The sequence below is a fragment of the Equus przewalskii genome, chromosome 6, assembly GCF_037783145.1.
Source record: "Equus przewalskii isolate Varuska chromosome 6, EquPr2, whole genome shotgun sequence".
NCBI classification, from domain to species: domain Eukaryota; kingdom Metazoa; phylum Chordata; class Mammalia; order Perissodactyla; family Equidae; genus Equus; species Equus przewalskii.
Window position 1 is genome coordinate 47,973,696 of NC_091836.1, and position 26,296 is coordinate 47,999,991.

Below are 26,296 nucleotides of genomic sequence, written 5' to 3' on the forward strand. Positions count from 1 at the left end.
GGTCCTGTCCCCATGCTAGCAGCAGCTGCTCTAACTGTCCATGGGTCCTGTCCCCATGCCAGCAGCAGCAGCTCCTCCTGCCTGTGGTCCTGTCCCCATACAGCAGCTCTTTACTGCCCATGGGTCCTGTCCCCATGCTATTCCATACTATTCTCTAAATAAAAGATCACTACTGCCAGACCTTAAGAGTCCAGGAAATCTTTCTTTCGACTCTTTGGCTCACGGACCCTGCATCAATTACATACCGGGAGGTGATTTTAAATGTGCTTGCAAAGAAGGGTCACAGATCCCTGAGTGGCCAAGCAGCATTGCATTTCAGCGGAACCGTCCCTAAAGAGGACCACTTCCAGCTGTGTGTTGGCTCCCACGCAATCTCCATCCTGCTGTCACCGTGGACCGAGGGGCCTTTTGAACTGTCCAATCAGGGTCGTCGCTGGGGCAGGTGGGCGGGGCGACGCACCGCAACCACTTGCGACTGTCTGTCGCTTCACAGTCCTTCCGGTGACGGGTCACATGCACTCAGAGGGTCCACGGTGCTCTGCGGCTGAGTCTGTCGCGCTGTGACCTATACGGAGTCATAGTACGGACACCGGGGAACCCACAAGCCTCAGCAATGGTGAGAGTTCAGCCCCGGAGGAGGAAGGGCTGCTCGGAAGCGGCGGGGCGGGCCCGGCCTCCCGCGGTCCCCTCCGGGCTCTGCGGCCCCGAGTCCGCGGTGGCGCCGCTCGGCCCTCAGGCCCCTCCGGCCGCAGCGTGGGGGCGGGGCCGGCAGCCGGGCCCCGGGCGTCCTGTGGTCCCTGCGCGCGGCGACTTGGGCCGGAGCGTCTCTGGGCCGCTGTGCGCCCGCAGCCCCGCGTGTCCCAGACGCTGCGGGGCCCGCGGGAGGGTCCGCAGGACAGTCGGGCCTCGGGCTCCGGGGTCCGTGCGCGGAGGGGCTGCGGTCTGTGGGTCCCCAGGGCCTCCTTTCTCCCCAGGGGCACCTGTTTTCCTCTCAATTTTCCGTACTTTTGAGGAGCAGAGTCTCAAATCCCTGACCCTGTCCACCAGCTCTTCCAGGACCGACAATAAAGCCCTAAATTTCCAAATCCCTCCTCACGTTCCCAAACGCCAGCTTCCGGTCTCTGATCACAGCATCATTATCAGCTACAAACAGACCCGATATTTTGTTTATCATTTTCCCACAGTCAATGGGCGGCCCTTTTGAATGGGTTTCTTCCTTGTTTGTGTATGTTTTACATGAGAAAAAAGTAGCGAATCCACCTGGAAGCGCGTTGTGTGAACTCCTTCAGCCTCTCCTCCCAGGCTGGGTCCTGGGCAGGGACCTTCAATCCTCTGTCCTTTGGTTGGAGGTTCCTCTGGGCAAACTTTTCCATGTGATCTGTCCAGTCAGCACGGCCCCTCCCTGGGTTTGTTACCGTTAAAAGATACATTCTTTTTTTTTAGTCAGGTTTTCAGGGAAAAGAAATTTATTTAATCAATACAGCTTGAAACACAATATAAAATTTTTCCAAAGAGGAAAGAAAGGGGTGAAGTTCAGAAAAAACATGCCAGTAGTTCCTTGCATGATTTAAAAATTGTGATTTTTTTTTTCTTCCCGAGCATGTTACTAATATTCTGAGGTCTGTTCTTTTATTTTGGGTGAGTTCCAATGGATTTCCAGGGCTGAGACTGGCAGACTTGAAGTGCTCAAGTATGAGTAATATTTTATAAAACCATTTCTTTTCATGGAAATAATTAACATTATTTTCCTGGATTTCAGTACATTCCTGTAGGAGCTAGCAACATGTGATACAGTTTTTTTCCTTGATTTCCACGTAAAGACTGGTTTGAGTGTTTTAGTAGAACTGTTCAAACATGGGATTTGCGTCATTTAAGGCATCATTGGTCGTCCAGAAAATCTCCAATGGGTGTAGAGGGCTGAGGGCAGTGAATCTAAGCTGAGGCCCCCTTGGGCCTGCAGAGGGAAGGCCTTGAAGCCCAGCTGTTCTTCCTGGCGAGCCTCCCCCTGCAGGTGTCCTACTGCTCACACCCCCATGGAAGGAGCCTTTATCCTGAGAGGAGCTGCAGAGCCCTGGAAAGCTGGGGGTGCACGTGCTCATGGGGTGGGTAGTGATGCACTTTCTGAGATGGTAACTGATTTCCTTGGACCTACTTCTAGATTTGGAGTTTTGCATCCACAGTGTGGGTGCACTCAGATAGTAATTTGTTTACATTGAGCAAGCCTGTGAATGTCAGGAGCTTTGTGTGCTGGATTAAGGTCTGTGAATTAGGGACCTCATTTGGGTCAGCACCTTAAACTGAATCCAGCTGAGTTTCCTCACTGTGAGAATGGAGCCTGAGAGAGGGAGCATGTGCACTGTTCCCTGGGGAGAGGAGGGTGTTTGGGGCTCCCAGAGCTCCTTCCTGTGGCTGCTCAGGTGCCCTCCCCTCCTTCTCCAGGGACTGACCCCGTCCAGGGCTCTGTCTCCACCAGGAGAGTCAGGAACACCGGACCTTCTGACTGTGGCTTTCCTTCTGTCCTGTGGGAAGCAGGCTGCTCATCTGAGCTGATTCCAGTGTTTGTGTTTCTTCCCTTTGGATTCCTTTATCGATGGACTAGTGCAGCCCTTTGGCTCTAGTTTCCCTTAGCACTCGGGCCCTGAGACTGTAAGTTGATGGAGAGATGGGATGTGAGGAAAGCAAAAAAATTGTGGCACCAAATACAAATTTTGTTCCTTTTAGGCAAGAGAACCTAAGATGTTTGATAAATGTATTAACTTTTTCAGCACATTTTCCTTTTTTAGATCAGTTTTTTCTATGTGCCTGTCTCTAGAGAACATAGAAATTTAAAAGGCTAAAGCGATTGAACTTCTATTTTGATTGATGTGAGAAAACTTCTGAAAGCTTATGTAAATCTTTGAAAATCCAATACATTTAACAGGTTAAACCCAAACCCTTATAGCATTAAAATATACTCCTTATTCGTGAAAATACCCCCATGTGACTTATAGGGGAGGGACAAACTAGGCTGCCACTTGTTCTTTTAGTTAGAGATTTGAAAATTTTCATTTTGTGGTTGTCACTTTTGTAACTGTTAGTGTTTAAAGGAATTAAATCCTAGAATAGTTTCCTATGTGCAAAAGTTAAATAGAAGTGTTAAATAATGAAATATATATCAGATTCTCTCTTTTTAAAAAATAAATCTGTAAGAAAGCAAAGTCTAACTGAAGACCCATGGCCAACATATCCTGGTCCCCTCCTGTGCTGTTACTCAAGTCACCCCCCAAATACACAGTTTTGATTAATTTTTCAGCTTCCTGTTAGTGTTTCTTTATATAAAAACAAGCAATTGCAAATTCATATAGTTTTACCCATGTTTGTCCCTGTAGTGAGCAGTCAGACTCCACATTTTTGGGTGACTGCTCACAGCTTAAGCCTCACCCACCCTCTTCCCCTCGTGCCCCCACCTGGACAAGCTGAGGAGAAGCCTGGGTGCTCTCTCCTCTAGAGCAGGCAGGAGATTCCCACCACCCCAGCCCCTGCCTGTGTGCAAAGCTCTTGCCCCGGCCCCACCCCCAGGCCCAGTGAAGCCCCAGGCCAGGCTCCATTCCTTGCTTTCTGAGCCCTGTGAGAGCTGCTTGAGAGGCCGGCCCTGCCCTCCCCTCAGACCTCTGTTATGTGAGTCCTAAGTCTTGTCCTACCCTGTGTGTGTGTGTGCGTGCGTGCGTGTGCCACCCTGGCATCAGTCCGAACAAAGGAACCACCCCTCTGCAGGTGACCGTAACAGTTGGCGCCCTGAGCAGCATGTCCAGACGTGACCCCACCCGTGGGTCTGTCTTCTCTTGCTCTGACTTGCTCCCCTTCTCTGCTGCCTAGTGGTGGCATGAGCTGCGGGCTGCTGCTTGCTGGGGGAGCTCGTGCTGTGAGCTGTGCTGCCCCGTGTTGCATTGTTGACTCTCAAAGCCTGAGTTCTAGGTTCAGCTGAGCAGAGTTGGCAATTTCAAGAATTTATAGGCATTTGGGAACTGAAGTATGGGATTGGGGTGTCTTTAAAGTGGTCCTGTTTCAATGTGTTTGCTGGGATTTATCCAGTTAGAGTGAAGCTGTGACAGCGGCTGAGTTCGCTCCAAGATGCCCCAGAGATGGGGGTGGCACAGGGGGACTATACCCTGTTCAAGAGGAGGATCCATCAGTGGTCACTCCTGAAACAGCTGTCATTTAAAAAGACAAAAAGAAGAGAGGGGAAGGGCAGCCGTAGATGGCAGGCTGAATCCACACCCTAATGCCCGAGGGCTCACCTGGACCCTTAAGTACCTCTGTTGCTGCTGCTGCCCCTGCCTCTACTGTGACAAAGAACCTGTCCCTTGGGGTTATAGGGGTGTGGGGACCTGGAATTGGCCACCCCAAGATATGTCTCTTTGGCATCAGGATTATTTGAGGCTGATTGCTTTTGATAAACTGGGACAGGGAAGGAGGCTCTGAGGAATGGAACTTGCCCTTCCTTAGGACACCTTTACATTTGTAAGGTAAATCTCTATCTGTAAAAGGTGCCTCCCTCTCTGTACCAGGAAGAAGAAAGGAGATGACCTTATCTCTAGAAACTCTTAATCAATACCAAAGGCAAGGACTTAAATCTGCATTTTATTGTGCTAGTCTGGTAACCTCCTTTAACTGACTTCCCTCCCCCTCCCAACTTTGGCATTTCTTTAAGGATTAAGCATCTTTCTTTAGGCTAGGAACTGATTGCTGAGCTCACCTGTGACTGCCCAGCTCCAGACAATCGACTTGCCTCTGGCTACGCCCACCAAGACAGCAGACCACTGCCTGCTGTGTCCATCAAGCGCTGTGCCGACAGGGCAATCTTGTGACTGTTGTGGGAGGGACATTTCAATCACATGTGAAACACCCTGTTTGGGGGTATATAACCACTATGTGTACCCCACTTCTTCGGTGCCCTTTCTTCCTTCGGGAAGAAAGGCCCTGGGCCATGGCTCCTCATAAAGCTTTGTTTAATTTTCTCTTGCTATTCTGTCTCATGTGAATTTAATTCGTTCTCCGGCCAGACGAACCCACATTTGGGAAGAGGAAATGTCCTCATCCCCTACAGGGGACAACACCCATGGCACCGCTGTGACACAGCAAAGGGATTAGTTGAAATCTGACTTAAGTCCAGAGATCTTAAACTCACTACAACATCCAGTAGTCATGGGGGAGGCTCCTAAACTTGATGACACTGTTTAGAGGTTTTTGGGAAGAAAAAATATATAAATACTAGGGTAGATAGGAGGCCCTTTCCCTCAAAGTATATCCAATGACAAAAAAAACCCCAAAAAACTACAAAAAAAGGGAAGGACAAGAGGGAGGGAGCAAAAGAGAAAACTGTTGAAAGGTCTACAGTTTGAACTAATTTGAAATCCAAAATATACTAAGAGAATTTACAGAATAAAACAGATGAAGGTGCACTGCTTGGCGTTTGGGCCTCTACAACATTGCTTCTGAATTAACTTTGCTCTCTGATGTGATGCGCAATTTCAGAAACTTTGAAGCAGTTAATCGACCGAGGTGTCAAATTACAGTTATACCTGGGATCCTGGTAAATTTAAGGAGGGTGCCCCTGATGATCTTTGGGGCCTTAAGGAATATAGTATTGAGGACAATTGTTTCTCCTTAACATGACTTCACTTCTCAGAACATAGAGTGCTGGGCTCTTAACAAGACATTCAATGGAAGGTTCTCTCTTCCGAGTCTCGCGGTGCAGGCCTCATAGAGCAGCATAATGGCATATTGAAATAAGTTCAGATTAGTTGAATGAAAGATAGTCTGTTTCTGTCCTCAGTCAGTCATCAGGGGTGAATATTAATGTGTTTGTCTTTACCTTTTATTCCTAGTTGACTTGACTTGTTTTTAGGATCAGTTTTAGGTTTACAGAAAACTTGATCATAAAGTACAGAGATTTCCCACATAACCCATCTGCCTCCACACAGTTTGCCCTATGTTTTATATCTTGTATCACTGTGGTGCATTTGTTACATTTGATGAGCCAATTTGATGCATGAAAGTTCATAGTTTACATTAGTGTTGACTCTGTCTTATACAATCTCTGGGGTTTCGCTAGTGGAAAATGGCATGTCTCTGTCATTTCTGTATCATATGGAACACTTGCGCTGTCCTAAAAATCTCCTCTGCTCCCCTATTCATTCTTCCCTCCCTCCCACCCCAAATCCCTGGTAACCATTGATCTTTCAGTGTCTTATATTTGATCTTTTCCAGAATGTCACATGCTTGGAATCATACAGTGTGGAGCCTTGTCCTGTTGGCTTCTTTCATTAGCAGTATGATTTTAAAATTTCTCCATGTCTTTCTTACTTGATAACCTCATTTGTGTTCATCACTGAAGAATGTTTTATCCTATGGATGTACCCATGATTGTTTATCCATTCATCTATTGAAATTATCCTGGTTACATCTAGGTCTTGACAGGTAGGCATAAAGCTCCTATAAACATACCCACATAGGGATTTTTGTGAGCATCAGTTTTCAACTCATTTGGGTCAGTTCAAAGAACCTGATAGCTGTATCATATGGGAAGAGTAGACTGTGTTTCAGAAACTGCCTTTCTTCAAAAGTAGGTACACCATTTTCCATTCCCACCAGCAAGGCCTGAGGGTTCCTGGTGCTCCCATCTTCATCGTCATTCATTGTTCTCAGTGTTTTTAATTCCAGCCATTGTAATAAGTGTGTGAACATATCTCATTCTACTTTTATTTGTAATTTCCTAGTGACATTTGATTTTGGACCTGTTTTTGTGTGCTTATTTACCATGTGTAAATCATTGTTGAAGTGTGTGTTCAGATGTTTTGCTCATTTATAGCTGGGCTGTCTGTCTTCTTTTTGTTGAGTTTTAGGAGTTCTTCGCATGTTTGGGCACCAGTCCTTTGTCAGATAAGTGACTTTCAAAGATTATCTGCCAGTTTGTGACATGTTTTTATTCGCCCAACACTGTGTTTTGCTGATCAGAAGATTTTCATTTTAATGAAGTCAAACAGATTGTTTTCTGTTTTGGATCTTGCTTTTGGTGTTGTATGTAAAAATTAATCACCAAACCCGTAGTCACCTAGATTTCCTCCTATGTTGTCTGTTAGGAGTGTTGTGGTTTTACATTTTATACTAACATCTATGATTCATTTTCAGTTAATTTTTCTGAAAAATGTAAAGTAAGTCTCTAGATTCCTTTTTTGGGCATGTTGGTGGCCAGTTTTTCTGGAATCATTTGATGAAAAGACTGTGTTTTCCCCCTGAATTGCCCTTGGTCCTTTGTCAAAGATGAATTCAACTCATCTTTGTATGTGTGGATTCATAAGAAGCAATAGACTTTTCTATAGTAACACATTTTTCTGTCAGTCTTCCTCTACTCTCTGCTTAGTTCAAGGGGTTTTCTTTGTTATTGGAGATCCTCTGAGATTTTCTCTATAGACAATCTTGTGCCCCAGGACAGTTTTATTTCCTGCTTCCCAATCTATGTACATTTTATTTCCTTTTTGTGTCTAATTTCATTAACTAAGAATTCCAATACAAGGTTGATGAGGATGAGTAAGAAGGGACAAACTTGCCTTCTTTTTGATGTTGCTGGAAAGCGTGTAGTTCTTTCAGTGTAGTCCACTACTATTAAACAAGAGCCCAGTTGATGTAGAGGGAGGTGTGGGCAGAGGGGGAGCATCCTCCAGTCCAGCAGTTGGGTCTCAGTCTTTCAGTGAGCCTGTGTCCCTGGGCTTGACCTTCTGTGATATAGTAAGAAAGATATTTGTTCTTTGTCCTTAGTTCCTAGCAAAATGCTCTTGAAGTCCTTGGAATTGCTTGAATGAAAAGAGTGACACAGTGTTTTTTGTTTTAATGAAGCAACTCTTGGCCAGCTCCCAGATGGCTTCAGGATGGGGATTGGACACTAGAAACAGCACGCCTTGATTAGAGGTTTGGGAATTTCAGCCCCAGCTCCCAGCCTCTGTGTAGAGTAGAGGGGCTAGAAAGTGACTTGACCCATGGCCAATGGCCAATGATTTAATAAATTGTGCCCGTGTAATGAAACTTCAATCAGACCCCTTAAAGATAGCATTCAGAGGGGCCAGCTCCGTGGCTGAGTGGTTAAGTTCGCATGCTCTGCTGCGGCGGCCCAAGGCTCGGATCCTGGGCGCGGACATAGCACCGCTCATCAGGCCACGTTGAGGCGGCGTCCCACATCCCACAACTAGAAGGACCTGCAACTAAGATATACAACTATGTATCGGGGGGGTTTGGGAAATAAAGCAGAAAAAACAAATAGAATTCACAGAGATTTTTTTTTTTCCAACATTTTTACTTTTCCTTTTTCTCCCCAAAGCCCCCCCAGTACCTAGTTGTATATTTTTAGTTGTGGATCCTTCTAGTTGTGGCATGTGGGAGTCCACTTCAGCATGGCTTGGTGAGCGGTGCCCTGTCCACGCCCAGGATCTGAACCAGGGAAATCCTGGGCTGCAGAAGCTGAGTGTGCAAACTTAACCACTTGGCCACGGGGCTGGCCCCTTCTGAGAGAGTCTGCATTGGTGAACACATGCAGGTGCTGGGAGGGTGGAGTGTCCAGAGAGGATGTGGAATGTCTGCAGCCCCCTCCACCTCCACTCCCCTCACACATACCACGATGCTGCTTTGCCCTATGCATCTCTGCCTTTTGTCTGTTCCTGAGTTGTATCATTTATAGTAAACCAATAACAGTAATTAAAGCTGTTTGCTGTGGTCTCACTATTGTTTCAGTAAATTACCAAATGTTATTAGATGTTCAGGGAATCTGTGGATCTGTAGATGCCTGAGTGGAAACGTTGGCAGCCTGGGCACCCCATCTGTGGTTGGCATCTAAAGAAGGGGCAGTTTGTGGGACTGAGCTCTTAACCTGTGGAGTCTGATGTGAATTCTGGGTAGTTAGTGTTAGAATTGAATCAAACTGTTGGATACTTCTTCAGTGATAGTTGGAAAAGTGACATTGGAACAGACATGAAATATCTGATGTCAGGAGGGGGATAAAACCCCATCATCTTCACAGTTGTCCCCCCTTTGAGAGAAGAAAAGGCTAGAAGAGACTCAAGTTGGCTGTTTCCCTTGCCCCGGTCCCTTGTTGCTTGTTCGCTTGTTTCCGTTTAGCTTTTCGAAACTCGCAGTCATTTATGCTCTTATTAAGTAGATTGGTTTTAGGGCATGCTTTATCAGAATAGAACCTTTTGGGTATATTTTCAAATGGCTACTTTTTTGTGTGTCTCTCTCTAATTGTGGAGACAGTGGTTTACCCTGTGACCTCAATTCTCTGATGGAAGAGCTGTCGATTTCAAGTTTCTTGGCTTTTTTTTCCTGAAGACTGGAGTTGAGCTTGAAGCTCCCTACATGACAGGCCAGGACCAGAAGTCTCTGACTGCTTTTTTCCTCAGTTTCACTCAGAAAAAATTGACATACACGACTGTATAAATTTAAGCTGTACAACATGATGGTTTGATTTACACATATTGTGAAATACTTATCACAGTAGGTCAGCTAACATCCATCTTCTCATATAGACGCAATAAAAAGAAAAGAATAACCTCTTGTGATGAGCATTCTTAGGAGCTCTTTTCCTAGGAGTGTAGAGAGTATGTGATTTTGTGATTATTAGTATCTCATTTGATCCCCTGCCTTGATCCTTCCTCCCATGATGCAAATACAGAAAGTTAAGCATGGGGTCTTACCCAAATTCACAGAGCTCATAACAGAGGAGTCTTAGTTTTGAAGGCATAGTGGGCAATGTCAAAAATTTTGAACTCACAAGAATGCTGCAAGATTTGTATAATTATTCACTTTCACAAATGAGGCATCAAAGTTTCCAAACAGGACCCATAGGCAGCATGGTGTTCCACTTATATGACATTCTGGGAAAGGCAAAGTAGGAGCCTAAAACACATCAGTTCTTTAGGGTGGGAGGGTTCAGTACAAACGGCCACCATGAGAGGGTTCCTTTGGGGTGATGGAGTGTTCTCCATCCTGATGGTGGTAACTATACATTTGTGAAAACTCACAGTTGCTCTTAAAATAGTATGTGAATATACTAAAAACAATTAATAGAAAACAAGAAAAATGTTTTCACATGCTAGGAGAATATTAAGCTCTCCTGAAGTTTGATTACTACGCGTGCAACACTTCCTTGTACCACCTTGAGTTCCTTCTTAGGAAAAAGTGGCAGGACTGGGGAAGAAGAATAAAGACCACTATAGGCTTTTCTTGGTACCCAGTCTGAATTAGAAAACTCCCTCTAGGGCTACACCTGCCCACATGCCATTCACATTACTGGTGAGAAAGTGATGTGGCTCCTGGCATTCATCTTTGAGTTGACGCCAGGTTTCCTGGGTCACATCCTGAAACCTAAAGGTGCATCTGACACGTCTCTTCAAGTGGAAACTGTCCGAGTACATCCTCATGTAATCCTTGGGCATCAATGTCCTGTCTTCCCAGAGCAGGTCTTGAGGCCGTTTCCAGCTCTTGAGTTTCCCGTCTCAAGCCTACTTTGTACCTCCTTGTTGGGAAACGTGTTTAACTGCAACACCTGTCCCACTCTGGAAATTTTCTGTGTGTCAATCTTAAAATAAAAACAGACAATTATTTTGCCAGTAAAATGAGTTTATTTGGGAATGGCAGAGAAAGTGCAATTCAGGACATGCAAGCTATGGTGAACCATAGGCAGGTAGGGAGAACAGAACAGACAGGCTTTCTTTTACAGAGGACAGGAGGAAGCTAGGAGAGCCTGAATGGAACAGCAGTCCATTGAAAAATGAGAGTTTAGGGTGGTGACAGTGGCTGAGTGTGGTGGCTTCTCATTGGCTGGGCTGCCGGAGTCCTGCTCCGGCTGAGTCCATGTTCCTGAGGGATGGACGTAGTCGGCGCAGTGAGGGAAGAGATGTGAGACTTGGGTTGGTGTTATCAAGTCCAACTTTACTGTGCACAAGTGTCGTTTTTATATTTTTCAGGATTAGTACAGAAATAGCTCTACAAATATTCTCAGAGAGATAAGGAAGTAAAAAACGAGCACAAGAGGGGCTGGCCCCGTGGCCGAGTGGTTAAGTTCGTGCACTCTGCTGCAGGCGGCCCAGTGTTTCGTTGGTTCGAATCCTGGGCACGGACATGGCACTGCTCATCAAACCATGCTGAGGCAGCGTCCCACATGCCACAACTAGAAGGACCCACAACGAAGAATATACAACTATGTACTGAGCGGATTTGGGGAGAAAAAGGAAAAAAATAAAATCTTTAAAAAAACAAACGAGCACAAGAATATTTATTAGCATTCTATTCTATAGAGCATAAGGTTAATGATCGTCTTCTCCACAATTACCTATTGTTTGTTGTCTCTAAGCTAAAAGAGATAGGTACCTTGACATCTGTTGTAATTCATGGTAAAGTTAAATCAGAGAGAGAAGGTCCAGACCTCCGGACAGGACAGCATTCCATCTGGTTACATCCTGGGGGAGCCACCCCTTCCTCCCTCAATCATTTACGCCATTAGTGTAGATGGTTAATGAGAACAAAAGGCAAATCCCGGGTATCTTATCCCCAGGGCTACGTGCATTCTCAGCAGGCAGTTAAACATCTTTACATTCCCGCTCCCCTTAGGGGGTGAAAGCATTCCTTTGTCTTTTAGGAGGCAGGGCTAACAGTCCCTTGAGCACACTGCCCGGAGAAAATATCATTTTGTTAGTAAGGTAAAGGGCTGAAAAGCTAAGCTAAACTATATATCTTCAAGAATAAAAAGCAGAAAAAAGTATAGCCATAACCTTGATAGAAAGTATGCATACATTTCAGAAAATATCAGGGATGTCGGCCGGCCATTCTTCACCGAGGGGCGTCCTTGCGCCCCTCGGCCCTTCTCAGCCCGGACCCTGTCAGACGGCTGTATAGGCGTTGGTAGCATGGCTCCTGGCACTGGGCTGTTGCTGGGCAAGGAGAAGTTCTTCCTTTTTCCTCCTGGGGTCTGTAAAGTAAGCTTCTTCCTGATGGGGAATGGGAGGGACACTTCTCCCTGTTTGGGCTTTGTAAGGTATGGTGAGCAGTAGTGCATGAGAGCTCCCCTTCCAGGGCTTCCTGCCTCCATTTTACATGAGATTGCCTGTGTTTGTTTTCACATTTAGAACCCCAGGTGACTGTGAGTTGAGGCAGTGGCAGAACCCAGACCCCACGTCATGAGGCACATGACCCTGAAACATAATAATCTCTCCTGTTGCATAAACACCCCCCCTGCACCAGCAAGCACAGTTTCTCAATAGTCTCATTATCACCAATAATGTCAAAAAGAGATGCCCTGTCTTGTCCTAGCTCTGGGAGTACCTCAGGTGCCCAGCTGTGCCTAAATCACTCTCCTGAGAGCTCTGGCACATTCCACCCTGTGGATTCAGTGGCTCATGTGCTGACCACGCCTGGCTCCCTCACCTCAGAACCCGCCTCTGGAGTGAGTTTGGAGCCCACCCACCAAGGCAGGTGCTTTTACTTTTTCTGGAACAAGACTCACCCTGCAGAAGTCCAGCCCCAAGGCCTGTGGGAAATGTTAGTCTCAGCTAGACCTTCCTGAGCCATGGGGCCCTCTAGCTTCACAAGTCTCTCAGAATGCAAAGTGGCACTATGTCAAAGGAAGTGGCCAGAAATGGCGGGGATTGCCCCTTTCCTGAATTGCCTGGGCACAGGTATGCCCCCTCCTTTGTTGGAAGCCATGTCCCTGTTTCTTGAAAGAAAGAGACAGAAATGGGTCAATCCACATCTCTACCTGCCCTTGCAACAACTTCTAGTGCTTTCCTGGGTCTCCAAGTTGATGTTTCTGTGGCTGCGAGACCTGGGGTCTCACGTCCCCAGGCTTCCACCCCCATCAGCTCTGTTCCAGGGCAGGGTGGCGATCAAGGCCTCAGTGTGGGTGGCCCATGGGGCTGACACACCTGAGGTCTGCATGCTGGCGAGGCCTCAGGTGTGCTGGATCCCAGACCATGGAGACTGCAGCAGAGGACATGGCAGCTGGGTGAGGACGCACAGACCTTTGTTGTCTGCACTGAGCTTCCAGTGGGAGAGCAAAGTGAGGAAGGGGCACGTGGTGAGGAGCACATTTCTGGAAGGGATCCTAGCAGTGTGAGGGGCTGGAACACGGTGATCACTGCAGCCATCGTGGGCCCTGACTCTCCCCTCTTCAGGCTCCTGAGCTGTGACTCTTACGGAGATGACCTTGCTGTACTGTGTGGGCTCAGGAAGTGTGAAGGCCCTTCACCATCAGGAGGGGCAGATGGACCCTCCTGTGGAGATTGGTTTGTGAGTCAGGGGTCACCCCTCTGTCACACGAGATTAGCTGAGAACCGTTCACTCTGTTATGATTGAGTGCATGTGGGCTGAGGAGGTTTGTGTAAAGCCTGGGGCGTGTGTTTGTGGGTGTGTCTGTGAGGCTGTGATTCAGTAAGTGTGGTCTCCTCCTGTGTACCAGGCCTTCTGGTAGGTGCTGCAGTGAACCGAGGGAACAACTACCCCTGTCGCCTTGGAGCTGACCTTCTGGGAGACAAGAAACAAGCGATACAGTAAGACATGCGCTGTGTCAGACGGGGCCTAGTCCTGAGGAGGTAGAGGAAGCCGCAGAGGAGTGTGAGGGCCTGGGCGGTGGGTCTCTGGGCCATTACCTCTGAGGGTCTGTGATTTTGTGTGTCTGTGTGTGCATGTGTGCACATGTGTGTCCAGTGAGGAAGCCTGTGTGATTTTGTCTGTCTGGGGGGCTGTGTGTGGATGTCCTTAAAATCTGGAATGCTGTTATGTCATTTGGTGCCTAACTGCCCTGGTAGCACCTCCCTCACCATGTTCAATTGAACTGGTGTGAGCAGACAAATCCTTGTCTTCTTTCTGATTGTATTAGTCCTGTGTTTTATTTTGTCTCAAAATGTTTTGACATCTTGTGGGACCTCTCGGACATAGGGAGACCCTGCCCCTCCCAGGGACACCTCATTCCGTGTTGGCGGTGGACAGCTTGTCTGGAGCAGACCTCTTACGTGCATACCGCCCGATCCAGTGCCCTGTCCCTACAGACCTCCTTATCTGCCTCTCACACGCCAGACAGTGTTCCCTGCCCTAAACCCACCCAGGGCCAGGAACCAGATGACTGAGGGCCGTCCCTAGGCCCCAGAGGCTGCTGGGATTGTTCAAAGCAGCCAGTCCTGAGCTGCTCACTCTGTCCTGACTTACATTTCCTGTGGGACCCAAATGAAGGCCGTGGCTTAGGTTTGTGTCCCCCTCCTGATTCTGCCGCCTGAGCAACCCTGATGCAGCCCCTTTGACCCTGCCTGGCATGGCGTGCACTAATCTTGGGAAATATAAGTAATAAACTTCTTTAAATGACATTGGCCTGTCCATGTTGTCACTTAGTCACCTCTGTAAATTAAAATCTCAAGGGTACAAATTGGACACTGATCCTGAGGAGAAAGTGTTCAGTGAAGATGGTGGAGCCACCGTGGGAGGACGGAGTGAGGTCTGTGGGAATGTGAGTCCACAGCAGAGCTGATGTTTCCCAGGGAGCCTGCAGCAGGGGACATGGGGGCTGAGCGAGGAGAGGCTCACGTTTGGTCCCCTCACTGAGCTTACAATAGAAAAGCAAAGTGACAAACGGACAGTTCATGATGAGGGGGTTTCTGGATGCATTTGTAGCAGTGAGAGGGGCTAGAACATCATGACTTCAGCCATTTTGGGCCCTGACTGCCATCCAGTCTCCCATGTTGTGTTTTTTGTAGAGATGTCCCATTTGTACTGTGTGGTGTCAGGAAGGGTGAAATCCCTTCCCCATTTGGAAGGGCTGAGACCCCCCTCTTTGGGGATTGGTTTGGGAGCCAGGAGACACCCCTCTACCAGGTGGGATGGGAGGGAGAAGAACACACTTTGTGAAGATCTGGGTCTGTGATGAGGTTTGTGTAAAGCTTCCATGTGAGTGTGTGTTTGTGTGTGTCTCTGGGAGCCCTGATATGCCGGAAGTACTGGTGTGACAGGGCTTTTGGTAGGTGTTTTGGTGAACGGAGCAGAGCAAATATGCTTGTTTGCTCTAAAGCTGACATTTTAGGAGAGAAGAAGGAAGATATATAAGTAAAATTAGACCATGTGTCTAATGATTGGCCCTAAAGAGTAAAGAACAGTGGGGAGGAGTGGGGAGGGCCTGGGCTCTGTGTGTCTATGGGAACATCTGTGTGTCTCTGAGCCATTAACTCTGAGGGTTTGTGAGTTTGTGTGTCTGTGTCTGTGTGTGTCCTATATGTGCCATGACAAAGCCTGTGTGATTTTGCCTGTCTGTCTGTGGAGCTATGTGTGTCTGTCCTTTGAATTCTGGAGTGGTTGGTTTTCCCATGTTCTTGCCTAACTGCCCTGGTAGCGCCTTTCTCACCACGGTGGGTGGAGCTGGTGAGAGCAGACATCTCTGTCTTCTCTCTGATCTGAGAGAGAAAGCCCGCAGTCCTTCACCATCAAGAGTGACGTCAGCTGTGGGTTCTTCACTGATGCTTTATTTCAGGGTGAGGGAGTTGACTGAGGGAGTTTCTCCTAGTTTCCTGAGTGTTTTCCTTGTGAAGGGCTGTTGAACTTGGTCTAATGCTTGTTTGTACCTGTTGAGATGATTCTATTAATTATTTCTTATGTTAATTGATTTTCAGATTGAAATCCAGTATTTCCTTCCCAGGTTAAATCCCATGTGGTCATGGTGTTTAGGTCATTTTGTATATTGCTAGATTCAGTGTTCTAGTATTTTGTGTAGGCCTTTTCCATCTATATTGAAAATAGGGGGGCTGGCCCCGTGGCCAAGTGGTTAGGTTCGTGCGCTCCACTGCAAGCGGCCCAGTGTTTCGTTGGTTCGAATCCTGGGTGCAGACATGGCACTGCTCATCAAACCACGCTGAGGCAGCATCCCATATGTCACAACTAGAAGGACCCACAACTAAGAATATACAACTGTGTACCAGGGGGCTTTGGGGAGAAAAGGGAAAAAAAGAAAAAAAAAAATTAAAAAAAAAAGAAAAAGAAAATAGGTGTTTGTCGCTGTATTACTATGTAGTATATACTATAAAATTAATGCTGCATATATTATATATCTGTGTGTGTATATATATATAGACAGAATTTAGAATACGGTATATATATATATTTATGGTATATTTAGTATATTACCTGTTTATAGGATAGGTAGCATATAGTTCAGTATTAAACATAATTAGTTTATATTATATGTAAGTCAAATATATAATTAACATATGTATAAGTTTGTACTGTCTGGTGCAGTTATACTTTTACAGATAGTATTACAGTCTTGGTCTCTAGCATAGTGGGTCTCATTATCATGTCTGTCCACAGAATTATTCAAATAAGCCATTGACTTCCTCCCATGGGAACTTAGGGGCACCCACTGTCTCAATACTCCAAAGCCTGCCTCCCACACCCCCGTTTGCTTTTTCTGCTTCTGAGTACAACTGAGATGTCATATTCTCAGAAATTGTAACTAATTTATCAGCCTGAGAGTTGAGGTGAGGCTCTGCGGTTTGATATTTAGTATGTGCAGAGACATGGGAGCTTCTTATGCATTTGAGTGATTATGAGCAAGATTCTCCCAAAGCGCTTTCTCCCAAGGGTGACCTTGGATAAGGAGCTCATGTTGTTCTTGTTGCCAGGCAGCTAGACCATCAGCAATGAGCTAAAAGTCTGTAAAACTGTGAAGATGAGGTGGACTGTTCATCCAGCTCATCTTCTAGCATGATTGCCTGTCTTTGATCAGGGACGGCCTGGTTAGGGACAGCAGCAGCACCTGTCCAGTGTTCTCCATCACACGTGCTGGTGACACACCACCATTGATATGAAATTAGTTGCAGGATTTATTTTTACATGAACTAGAAAGCAAAGCATATTTCACAGTGTAAACCACTTGACATTTGTCTATGAAAGGGAAGAAAAAATACATACTTTGACTTGCTTATTTTTAGATAAGTGATCAAAAGAGTTATCAGAAATGGATTACATTGTTATCTGCACGAACATGGGGAACCTAGATGCCAATGCTAGAATTCATGCTAGGAGTGAGACTTTAGGCATGCTTTCAATCTTAGGCAGAGGTTTTAAGTTTTTTCTTTTGCTGAGGAAGATTTTGTTTTTGCTGAGGAAGATTTGTTCTGACATAACGTCAGTTGCCAATCTTCCTCTTTTTTTTAGGTGAGCCCCCATTGCAGCATGGCCACTTGACAGATGAGTAATATGAGTTCCTGCCCAGGAACCAAAATCAGGCCACCAAAGCAGAGCATGCCAAACTTAACCACTAGGCCACTGGGGCTGGTGCCTCAGGCTGAGTTGTTAAAACTTGATATTCACCATAAACACTCATGATAAACAAAAAAATGTGTATGAACCATATTTTATTTTATTTTTTTATTTTTTATCTTTTTTGAGGAAGATTAGCCCTGAGCTAACATCTGCTGCCAATCCTTCTCTTTTTGCTGAGGAAGACTGGTCCTGAGCTAATATCCATGCCCATCTTCCTCTACTTTATTTGTGGGACACCTACCACAGCATGGCTTGCCAAGTGGTGCCATGTCCGCACCTGGGATCCGAACAGGTGAACCCCAGGCCGCCAAAGCGGAACCTGTGAACTTAACCACTGCACCACTGGGCCAGGCCGAACCATATTTTATTTTTATTAGTTTTGAAATAACAAAAATTCAACTAAGTAAATTTTCTAGATCTAATTGGCTTTATTGAGCAATTCCTCACTTGGGCAGCATCCCATCTAGAAAGTAGAGAGGAGCTCCAAAGGGCTACAGAAAGGGAAAGCTTTCAAAGCCAGGACAAGGAAATCATAAAGAAAGAAAAAGGATTCTTTCAGGCAAACTTACCTTCCTTGGGGACAAAAGGATCTTATTGGGTGCGTTATCTCATCTTCCTTTGGGCGATGGAGAGGCCCATGTGGCAGATTGCCTCACTGGTGCTGACCAGAAAAACCTAGACCGACTGCTTAGACTACATTCCTGGGGAAGGCTGCAGTCAGGTTAGGTATTAAGTCCTGATTTGGTTCCATGGGCCTAGCAAAAGTGACTCCATTTGGGCCTGTGGTTTTCTTTTTCACAATTTCCCCTCTTTTTATCCAACTCACAGCTTAACAGAGAGACATGATTAAAATTTAATACATTAGCACCGGTCTCAGCCACCGCTGTGAAATTCCCTCAGATTTTGTTGTTCCTTTGAATGGTATCCAGAGGTCATGATGTTTTTCCTTAACCCCTGTGACATTCGCAGGTGAAGGCTGCAGGTTTACTGTCTTCCAGTCGGTCATCTCTTCATTCCTTTTCTGAGGTTCCAGTCTTAGGGAGATCGCTGCTTGGTGATTAGCAGCTGCAAACATACTCTTAAAGCTTTTGAGAGAACACAGTGCACCAGAGAGCTTCTTATGACTGTAATAAGAGGACAGTTCTCAATATCTGGGCCTGCACTTTGGAGCCATGGTCCCCAAGACCCAAACCAATCACCATCAAATGAGTCAAAGAAAGACCACATTGAAGAAGTCACCTTTTAATAGCTTGTTCAGTGATCTTATGTAACTGAGTTTCAACTCCCCCAGAAGTGTTCATTCAGGAGCAGCAGGTGGTGGTGGCCACAGCACAGACACCTCCCTGCTCAGCTAAGAGAGAATCAAGGGCTGTCCTGGTGCCAAGAACAACTTTGGCCAGAGAGTCTAAGGATCTTTGTTGGGCAGCTCTTGTCTTAGCTATGGATTCTGCAATATCTTGAAGAGCTAAGGAGAGGTTTTCTGATTATATTCTCATTTACATTTACTCCTAATCGGGGAAGTATGGCCCTGTCAAAGGAAGTGAATCCTGAGGCCTGAATGCCTCCTAGTGAGTTGTTTCTAACTCGTTGATGTAAATTCAGGGGAGTCAACCAGTGAGATGTCTGAGTTCACCTGTGAAAAGTTAGGGGCTCAGGTAGATAATGTGAGAGCCATTGCTCACTTATGCACCAGCCATCCAAGGCTTTGTAGGCCCAAGGAGAAGGATCACCACTACAGACAAAGATAAATCCTGTAAGGACCCAAACCACTCTCACGAAGCTGGCATTGTTAATGAATATATTTGTGAGGATTTTGGTTTGGCCTCTTCAATCCAGGGGTCAGTTAGATTTCCTCCTAGCTTGAAATAAAATGTTTGTCTAAATTCCATAGGTTACCCTTCTTAGAAATGACCCGGGACATACAAATGATGGTGACATCTTTCCAGGCCCCTGCCAGACTAAAGAAATAAAGAAAAGAAGTAAGAGTTTTAGGTTTAGCTAAATTAGGGAGTGCTGATCTGGCATCTTAGGAGGAAGCAGTTTACACCCATGTCAGCTGCTTCTCTTCCTCGTCAATTTCACTTGGAGGTCTCCAGCATCTGCACAGGGCCAGATGTCAGGTGGACAACTTCGGCTTTGAGAGGTATATCCAAGGTTCAGGTTCCTGAAGTTTGGCTCTCATCTGGGTAGTGAGGAGGACCTGGTACAGTTTCTTCCAGGGAGATTTAAGAGTAGTCTTCATTCTTACCAGTTCATTTTTATGAACTTAGTTACTAGAAATTTGTGCTTATCAAAAAGTCCTTTCTTGAATCTCCTTGAAGATGAAGCACTTTTGCAGGAACACTTTTTTAAAAGCATCAGAGTAAAACAATGACTCTCTGTAAATGACAAAAGACTTAAAATTGCCCTTGGTTAAAGATCTGATGAGAGTTCATTATAATGGATATGACAAGGAAAATTGGTTAGTTTTGTAATATGCAACATTATAAGATAGCTGGAATTTTGACTGATAACATAATACCAGGACATATCAGATTACCAGAAATTTCACAGAATTTCTGGAACACTTAGAACATTTACCTATATAGGCACAACATAAAGCTTAGTATTATTTCTTGTTACGTTTATTTATCCATGTAATTTAACATATCAAATACACCTGATTAGTTAAATGTCTCCTTTTTTTTTTTTTTATAAGGAGAGAGAACAAATCCTTTGAGATGTTCTAGGGGCCCTCTGGAAAAACCCAAAGTTAGTTCAAAGTAAGAAAGAGTTCATTTAGTATTGGATTTTGGGGAAGTTTGGCAAAAATATCAAAAGGTTTTAGATACTTGCCAAATAGGATCACAGATCATTATGAAACAATTACTTAATTGTTTTAATTAATTATTTGACCAAAGTGACAATAAAAGATTTTAAGGGCAAATACAGAAGTTTACATATTCATGAACACAGTTTAGCTCTTTTAATATTGAGAGCTTTCGGCTTTAAGTAATCCAAGACCAGATGAAGGCCACAGTTATATCTGTGATTATTTTGAGAAGACACAAGGTCTTTGTTTTTTTTTTTTTCTCTAGGAAGATTACTTAAAAAGGTAATGAAACAAACATTTTATAATCTGTGATTATCAAGAGCAGACCAATAGTTCAGGAAACCTTTGTCCTTTAAACAGAGAGAAAACCAAATAGTAATTTTGCAGCAGCTTACTTTCGATATTACAACTCTTTTACTTCATTAAATTTGTTCCAATCTAAGCCAGCCCTGACCACACACAAAATTTCTTTTCCTTATAACTTTTAGTAGTTTTAATTACCGATATTAGAATGTTTAACCCTTAGAAATCTTCAACTTATAGTGAAAGTGAAGAAGAAAGCAATTATGAACTGTCTTTTACATTATCATTTGGTGGATTGGCAGACATATTATACTTTTTATGATTTCTAGAAACATGCAGGTGTGCCCAAAGGTGGTGCACTTTATTATCTAGATCTTAAAGATTCTGTTACTTTTAAGGATTCTGTTACTTTGGGCCTCTCAGAGACAAACTGATACCTGAAATGTTTGTACCACTGGGTTGGAGATTGTGTGATGTTTCAGAGTGTACCTCGTTACGTGGAGATTTTCTTGATCTTGGCTGGTGACCTAGCATCTGTCTAACCTATTCCTTGTAAACGTATCCTAACATGGGAGCCTTTGAGTTAGGTAGTGAGCACTCTAACAGTGTTTAAGTGCCCCACCCATTGCCCACGAGTTTTTGCAGCTTTTTGGTCTCTGAGATCCTCTTTAGCAATAGCCTTTATTTACATAAAACAAGAAAAACAAACATGTGCACCTTAACACACCAGAAGTAACCAAAAGATGTTCCTGTGACTGGCAAAGAAAAACGTCTGATGCACGCCATTGATTCCCAATGTGGAACCTGGGAGTGGGGAAAGTGGTGAACCAGCAGACCTCAACACATAGGGACTGCAGACTGATGCCAGACAGATGGGAAACTCCAGCTGCCACTGGCAGTTCCCAACATGGGATCTGGGGACATAACCAAGAGCTGGGGCTTCCAATCAAATGAGGAGTTGTGGTCAGAGCTAGCAGCCATTCCCAATGTGGCACTAGTGTTTCCAGATAAATGGGGAACTGACTGGAAAGCCAATTAGGTTGGAGCTTTCTGCAAAGACAGTGGTGCTCAGAATGAGAGGGAACTTATCCCCCACCCTTGGAAAGGGTGAGAAAGGCAGAAGTCAAAAGAAGTTCCTGGGTATCATGCGTGTGTTTCTCATCGTCCCCAAAAGCTGTCAGAAGTTTGCTTTAGATCATGTTACTGCCACCAAATCTGTTAAATAACAAAAAGTCAACCAAGTAAATTTAAAGATCTAATTGGCTTTATGAAACAATTTGTCAGTTGAGCAGCATCCCATCTAGCAAGTAGAGAGGAGCTCCAAAGGGCTACAGAAAGGGAAAGGATTTTAAAGGCAGGAAACAGGAAGTCATAAACAAAATAAAGGATTACTTTAGAAAGGTTACCTCCCTTTGGGGACAAAAGGGTCTTATTAGGTGGATGACCTCATCTTTGGGGGATGGAGAGGCCCATGTGGCAGATTACCTCATTGGTGCTGACCAGAGAATCCTAGACTGACCAGTTATGACTGCTTCCCTGGGGAAGGTGGAAGCTGCAGGCAGGCTAGGTATTGAGCACCAGTTTGGAGACATGCGCCCAGCAAAGTGACCCCATTTGGGGCCTGTGATTTTTTTTTTAACAATAGTTTATAATCAGATAAGTAAAGTATTTTTAAAAGGAAGCCACAGCTGTTTGTGTTAATTCTCTAAACAATACTTTTTTGAAGTGTGCAGTACGTTTTACAAACCATAAAAATTAATTTCCTCCATTCTGTTTCTCTGTACAATGACAAGGGATATTACAGCCTGTGGTGCCATTGTCTATCAGCCTGGAGAGGGTTTGCTGATATGGGCAGTGTAGTGAATGCACTAGGGGGTATAAGAACAATATGAGGAGCTCCACTGACCCACTCCCCAGTGAAACTGGTGGGAATTATTTTAAAATAACCCTGTGAAGCCTCTGGAAATTGTCCTAAAGGCAAACAGCAAACGAGGAACATCTACTCAAGAAAACCAATGGAAATTCAGTGAGAAGGGGAGTGTGGGATTTGAACCATGTCCTCTCCCTCCCTGCTCTCAGCTCAGCAAGTGAGCCCTCCTCTCCATAGCGCTGCCCCCCCCCCCCCCCCAACCAGAAGACAAGGTTCTCCCTCCCTAAGCTCCCAGAATGGGGGCTTTTTCCCAGGAGGAGCAGGACTTCAACATTACCCATCCTGCCCGCAGCTACCTGTTGCTGAATTTCAGTCCCTCGTTGGTTCCTGTGAAATGTGGGGACCCCTTCTTGCCCCAGCCCCTCCTCATGGTGCAGAGGCTCTGCTGTGCTCATGCTGTGCTGAGAATGCTGGGCACTGACCACTCTTTCCCCAGCTCATGAGGTGGCTGTAACATGAGACAATCAAGAGGACTCTGGCTGCTGTCTCTCCACTGCACTGATCACTCAGCCCCTAGAATGGGATTGTCACCCAGAGAGAGACTTCCTGTTGTCCCCACCACAGCTCCAGAGTCGTGGCACACAGATTTTACCCAAACATGGGGAAAAGCCAGCTATAAAACACAGCTCTTAATTCCTTTTCAAAGGAATTAAGTTGGCCAGCAAAAGATCATGGAAGGTTCAAGACAGATGACAGTCTCAGAAAGTAGAGAATGAGGTGGAAGGCAATTAGTAGCTTTGTGTGTTTAATGAAGATACAGCTTGGATGTAGGATGACTAGTGTTCTGGAAAGGACCAGGGAGTTGACTCCTGGGAGGAGGCTTCCAAGGGTGAGAACAAATATCAAACAGGGACTTCAGAAAGCATTTCTACACAGGAGCCAGAATTTCACTGCAGTATTTGGTAGAGCAGGTTATGCCCCCAGGACATTGGTGAAAACACTAGAGCAATCAGCCAGCATTTAATCTAGTTTAACTACGGGGTGTGTCCATGAAAGAGGAAGACAGCCTTGTCATTATTACTGTCTCATGACAGTTTATGTACCCAAAGCTATGCCCGATTCTAGGAGTTATTCTTGGGCTATATCATAATTTTCAGGGGCCGGCCTGGTGGCATAGTGGTTAAGTTCGTTCACATGTTCCACTTCTGTGTCCCAGGGTTCCCTGGTTTGGATCCTGGGCACAGACCTAGCTGTGCTCATCAGGCCATGCTGAGGCAGCATCCCACATAGAAGTAGAAGTAGAAGAAGTAGAAGAATGTACAACCAGGATATACGAGTATGTACCGGGGCTTTGGGGAGAAAGAAGGAAGAAGAGGAAGATTGGCCACAGATGTTAACTATGGGCCAATCTTCCTCACCAAAAAGCATACCTTAAAAAAATACTAAAAAAGGAAAAAGAATTTTCACTCTCTTTTGAGGAGACAGACTTGGCTAAAACAATCCATCAAGTCACTGGAAAGGTAAATAAGCTAATAACAATAAAAAGCCCTTGTAAGAAGGGGACCAGTACCCAGAGTTGCTACAGTATATTGCCTAAAATGTCTGGTTTACATAAAAAATATGAGACATGCAAAGATACAGGAAAGTAGGAAGTATACAGTGGGAAAAAACAGCAATTAAAAAAATTACCCAAGTCTTACAGGAAACCCCAGTAAAATTAACAGGTGTGTGAGTAGAGAAAATGGAGGTTAGACTAAGGCAGAGGGACAAAATAGTCCAAGTACACAGAGAAAAGAACTTGTCAACCTTATATTCACCAAAACTGCCTGGTAAAAGATGAAGATAAAATACTTTGCCAAATAAACAAAAACGGAGAAAATATATTAACAGCCAAGTGCCAGGTGTGGGATCCATTTTCTCCTGCCATTAGGGGTCCCTGGTGGCTCTGCCATGCTGGGATCCGCACTGGCTGTGGGAGTCATAGGAAGGACTCAGGGGGACCCAGGAGACCTAGAAATGGTGAGTGTTTGGCCCCGGGGTGAGCAGATGGGGAGGAGGGACTGGTTGGAACTGGCCATGGTGGAACCCGGCCTTCCCACGGTCACCTCTAGAGTCTGTGGACCCGAGTCCCTGGTGGTGCCGCTTGGACCTCAGTTCCCTCTGGCCTGCAGTGTAGGGGCTGGGCTGGCAGCCAGGACCCTGGGGTGTCCTCTCATCGCTGCATGTGGTGACTTCAGCCTGGAGCCTCTCTGGGCAGCTCTGCATGTGCTGCCCCGAATCTTCCCAGACTGTGTGGTGACCACGGGGAGGGTCATCAAGGACAATTGTGACTCGGTCTTTGGGGTTCACGTGTGGGAGGAGCTGTGTCTGTGGGGTCTTCAGTAGCTCCTTTTTCTCCAAGGGGCTCTCCAGGGGGCACTCATTTTGTCCTGAGTTTTCAAAATATGTGGGGAGCAGGGTCTCAAATCCACGACCCTGTCCCCCAGCCCAGCTCTTCCTGGGACTGCCAGTAAGTCTCTGAATTTCCAGATCCCCCCTTGGAACCCCAAAGCCACTTGCCCCTCTCTGATTCACAGCATCTTTATCAACTATTCGTCCTCCGTGGTGCATCAAACAGACCCAATATTTTCCCTTTATCATTATCCCGCAGAGCCATGGATTGATCTTTTTAAAGATTATATTTGTCTGTGGATATTTTACATGAGAGGAAAACAGAATAACCACCTGGAACCTACGTTGCATGAAATCCCTGTGCCTCTCCCCCCGGGATCTTTCTGGGTACAGACATTCTATGGGAAGTCCTTTAGTTGGAGCTTCCTCTCCAGAAACTTTCCTGGGTGGTCCGTCCTGTTGACATAGCCCCTCCCTAGATTTGTGACATAACAAAAGGTTTATTCACTTTTTTAAGTCTCCATTTTTCAACAAGGGTAAATATATTTAATCAATAGAGCTTGAAAGGCAATATAAAATAGTTCAAAACAGGCAACAAAGAGATGAATTTCAGAAAAAATAAAACATTCCTGTATTGCATTCCATTTATTAAGGTTACTTATTTTGGGACCAGCCCTGTGGCTGAGTGGTTAAGTCTGCACGCTCCGCTTTGGCAGCCCAGGGTTCGGATCCTGGGCGTGCACACGGCACTGCTCATCAGGCCATGTTGAGGCGGCGTCCCACATGCCACAACTAGAAGGACCCACAACTAAAATAAACAACTACGTACTTGGGGGGATTTGGGGAGAAAAAAAGCAGAAAAAAAAAAGAATACTTGTTTTATACTTTCACGGAACATGTGTGGTAAGTTTTTGAGTTCTGTTGTTTACATTTGGATGTTTTCAAATGAAATTCCATGGCTTAGGCATGCAGACCACAAGTGTTCAAGTCTGATTTCTTGCCATGGAAATAATAATTAACTGACTTTTTTTTTTGTCTGAAAGGAATAGCCCTTTGGGGTTTTCCAGTTGAGTTACTAAAAATGCCTTATAATTTTCTTCCCTATTTTCCATGGAAAGGCTGGGTTTAAGTGATTTTGCTGGATTATTCAAACACTGGGTTTGTGTTATTTGAACTAACAATGATGTTCCAAGGCATCTCCAGTGGGGAGCAGACGCCTGTGGTCAAAGGCTCAACCTAAGGCCCCCTTGAGCCTGCAGAAGGAAGGCCTTGCTGGCCCATTGTCCTTCCTGCGGAGCCTCCCCCTGCAGGTGTCCTACTGCTCACACCCCCATGGAAGGAGCCTTTATCCTGAGAGGAGCTGCAGAGCCGTGGAAAGCTGGGGGTGCATGTATATATGTGTGTTTGCATGTGGATATCCAATATTTCCACTCCTATTTGTTTAAACTTTCCTTTTCATTTGTGTTGCCTTTCCTTCTTTGTCAAACATCATTTGACTGAATTTGTGTGGGTCTATAAGGAAAGCATTGACTCATGTATCCTTCAACCTTGCTATACTCTCTTATTAATTCCAGGAGTTATTTCTATTGTGAATT

The 26,296-nt window shown here is 45.4% G+C and overlaps 1 protein-coding gene across 3 annotated transcripts in view; it reads left to right on the forward strand.

The window, feature by feature from the left end:
• Positions 1 to 444: 444 nt before the first annotated feature.
• LOC103558051 (zinc finger protein 709-like) overlaps positions 445 to 26,296 on the forward strand; it is a 33,259-nt gene continuing 7,407 nt past the window's right edge. Inside the window, exons 1-2 of one of the 3 annotated variants that reach the window (XM_070625383.1) lie at positions 482 to 616; positions 13,481 to 13,571. Coding sequence is in view for 1 of the 3 variants with exons in the window: in XM_070625382.1 (XP_070481483.1) it covers positions 614 to 616 (3 nt within the window). In the remaining 2 variants the exon portion in view is untranslated. Of the gene's footprint in view, positions 617 to 13,480; positions 13,572 to 26,296 lie in introns of all 3 variants that reach the window. The other 2 variants (XM_070625382.1, XM_070625384.1) reach the window with 2 other exon arrangements.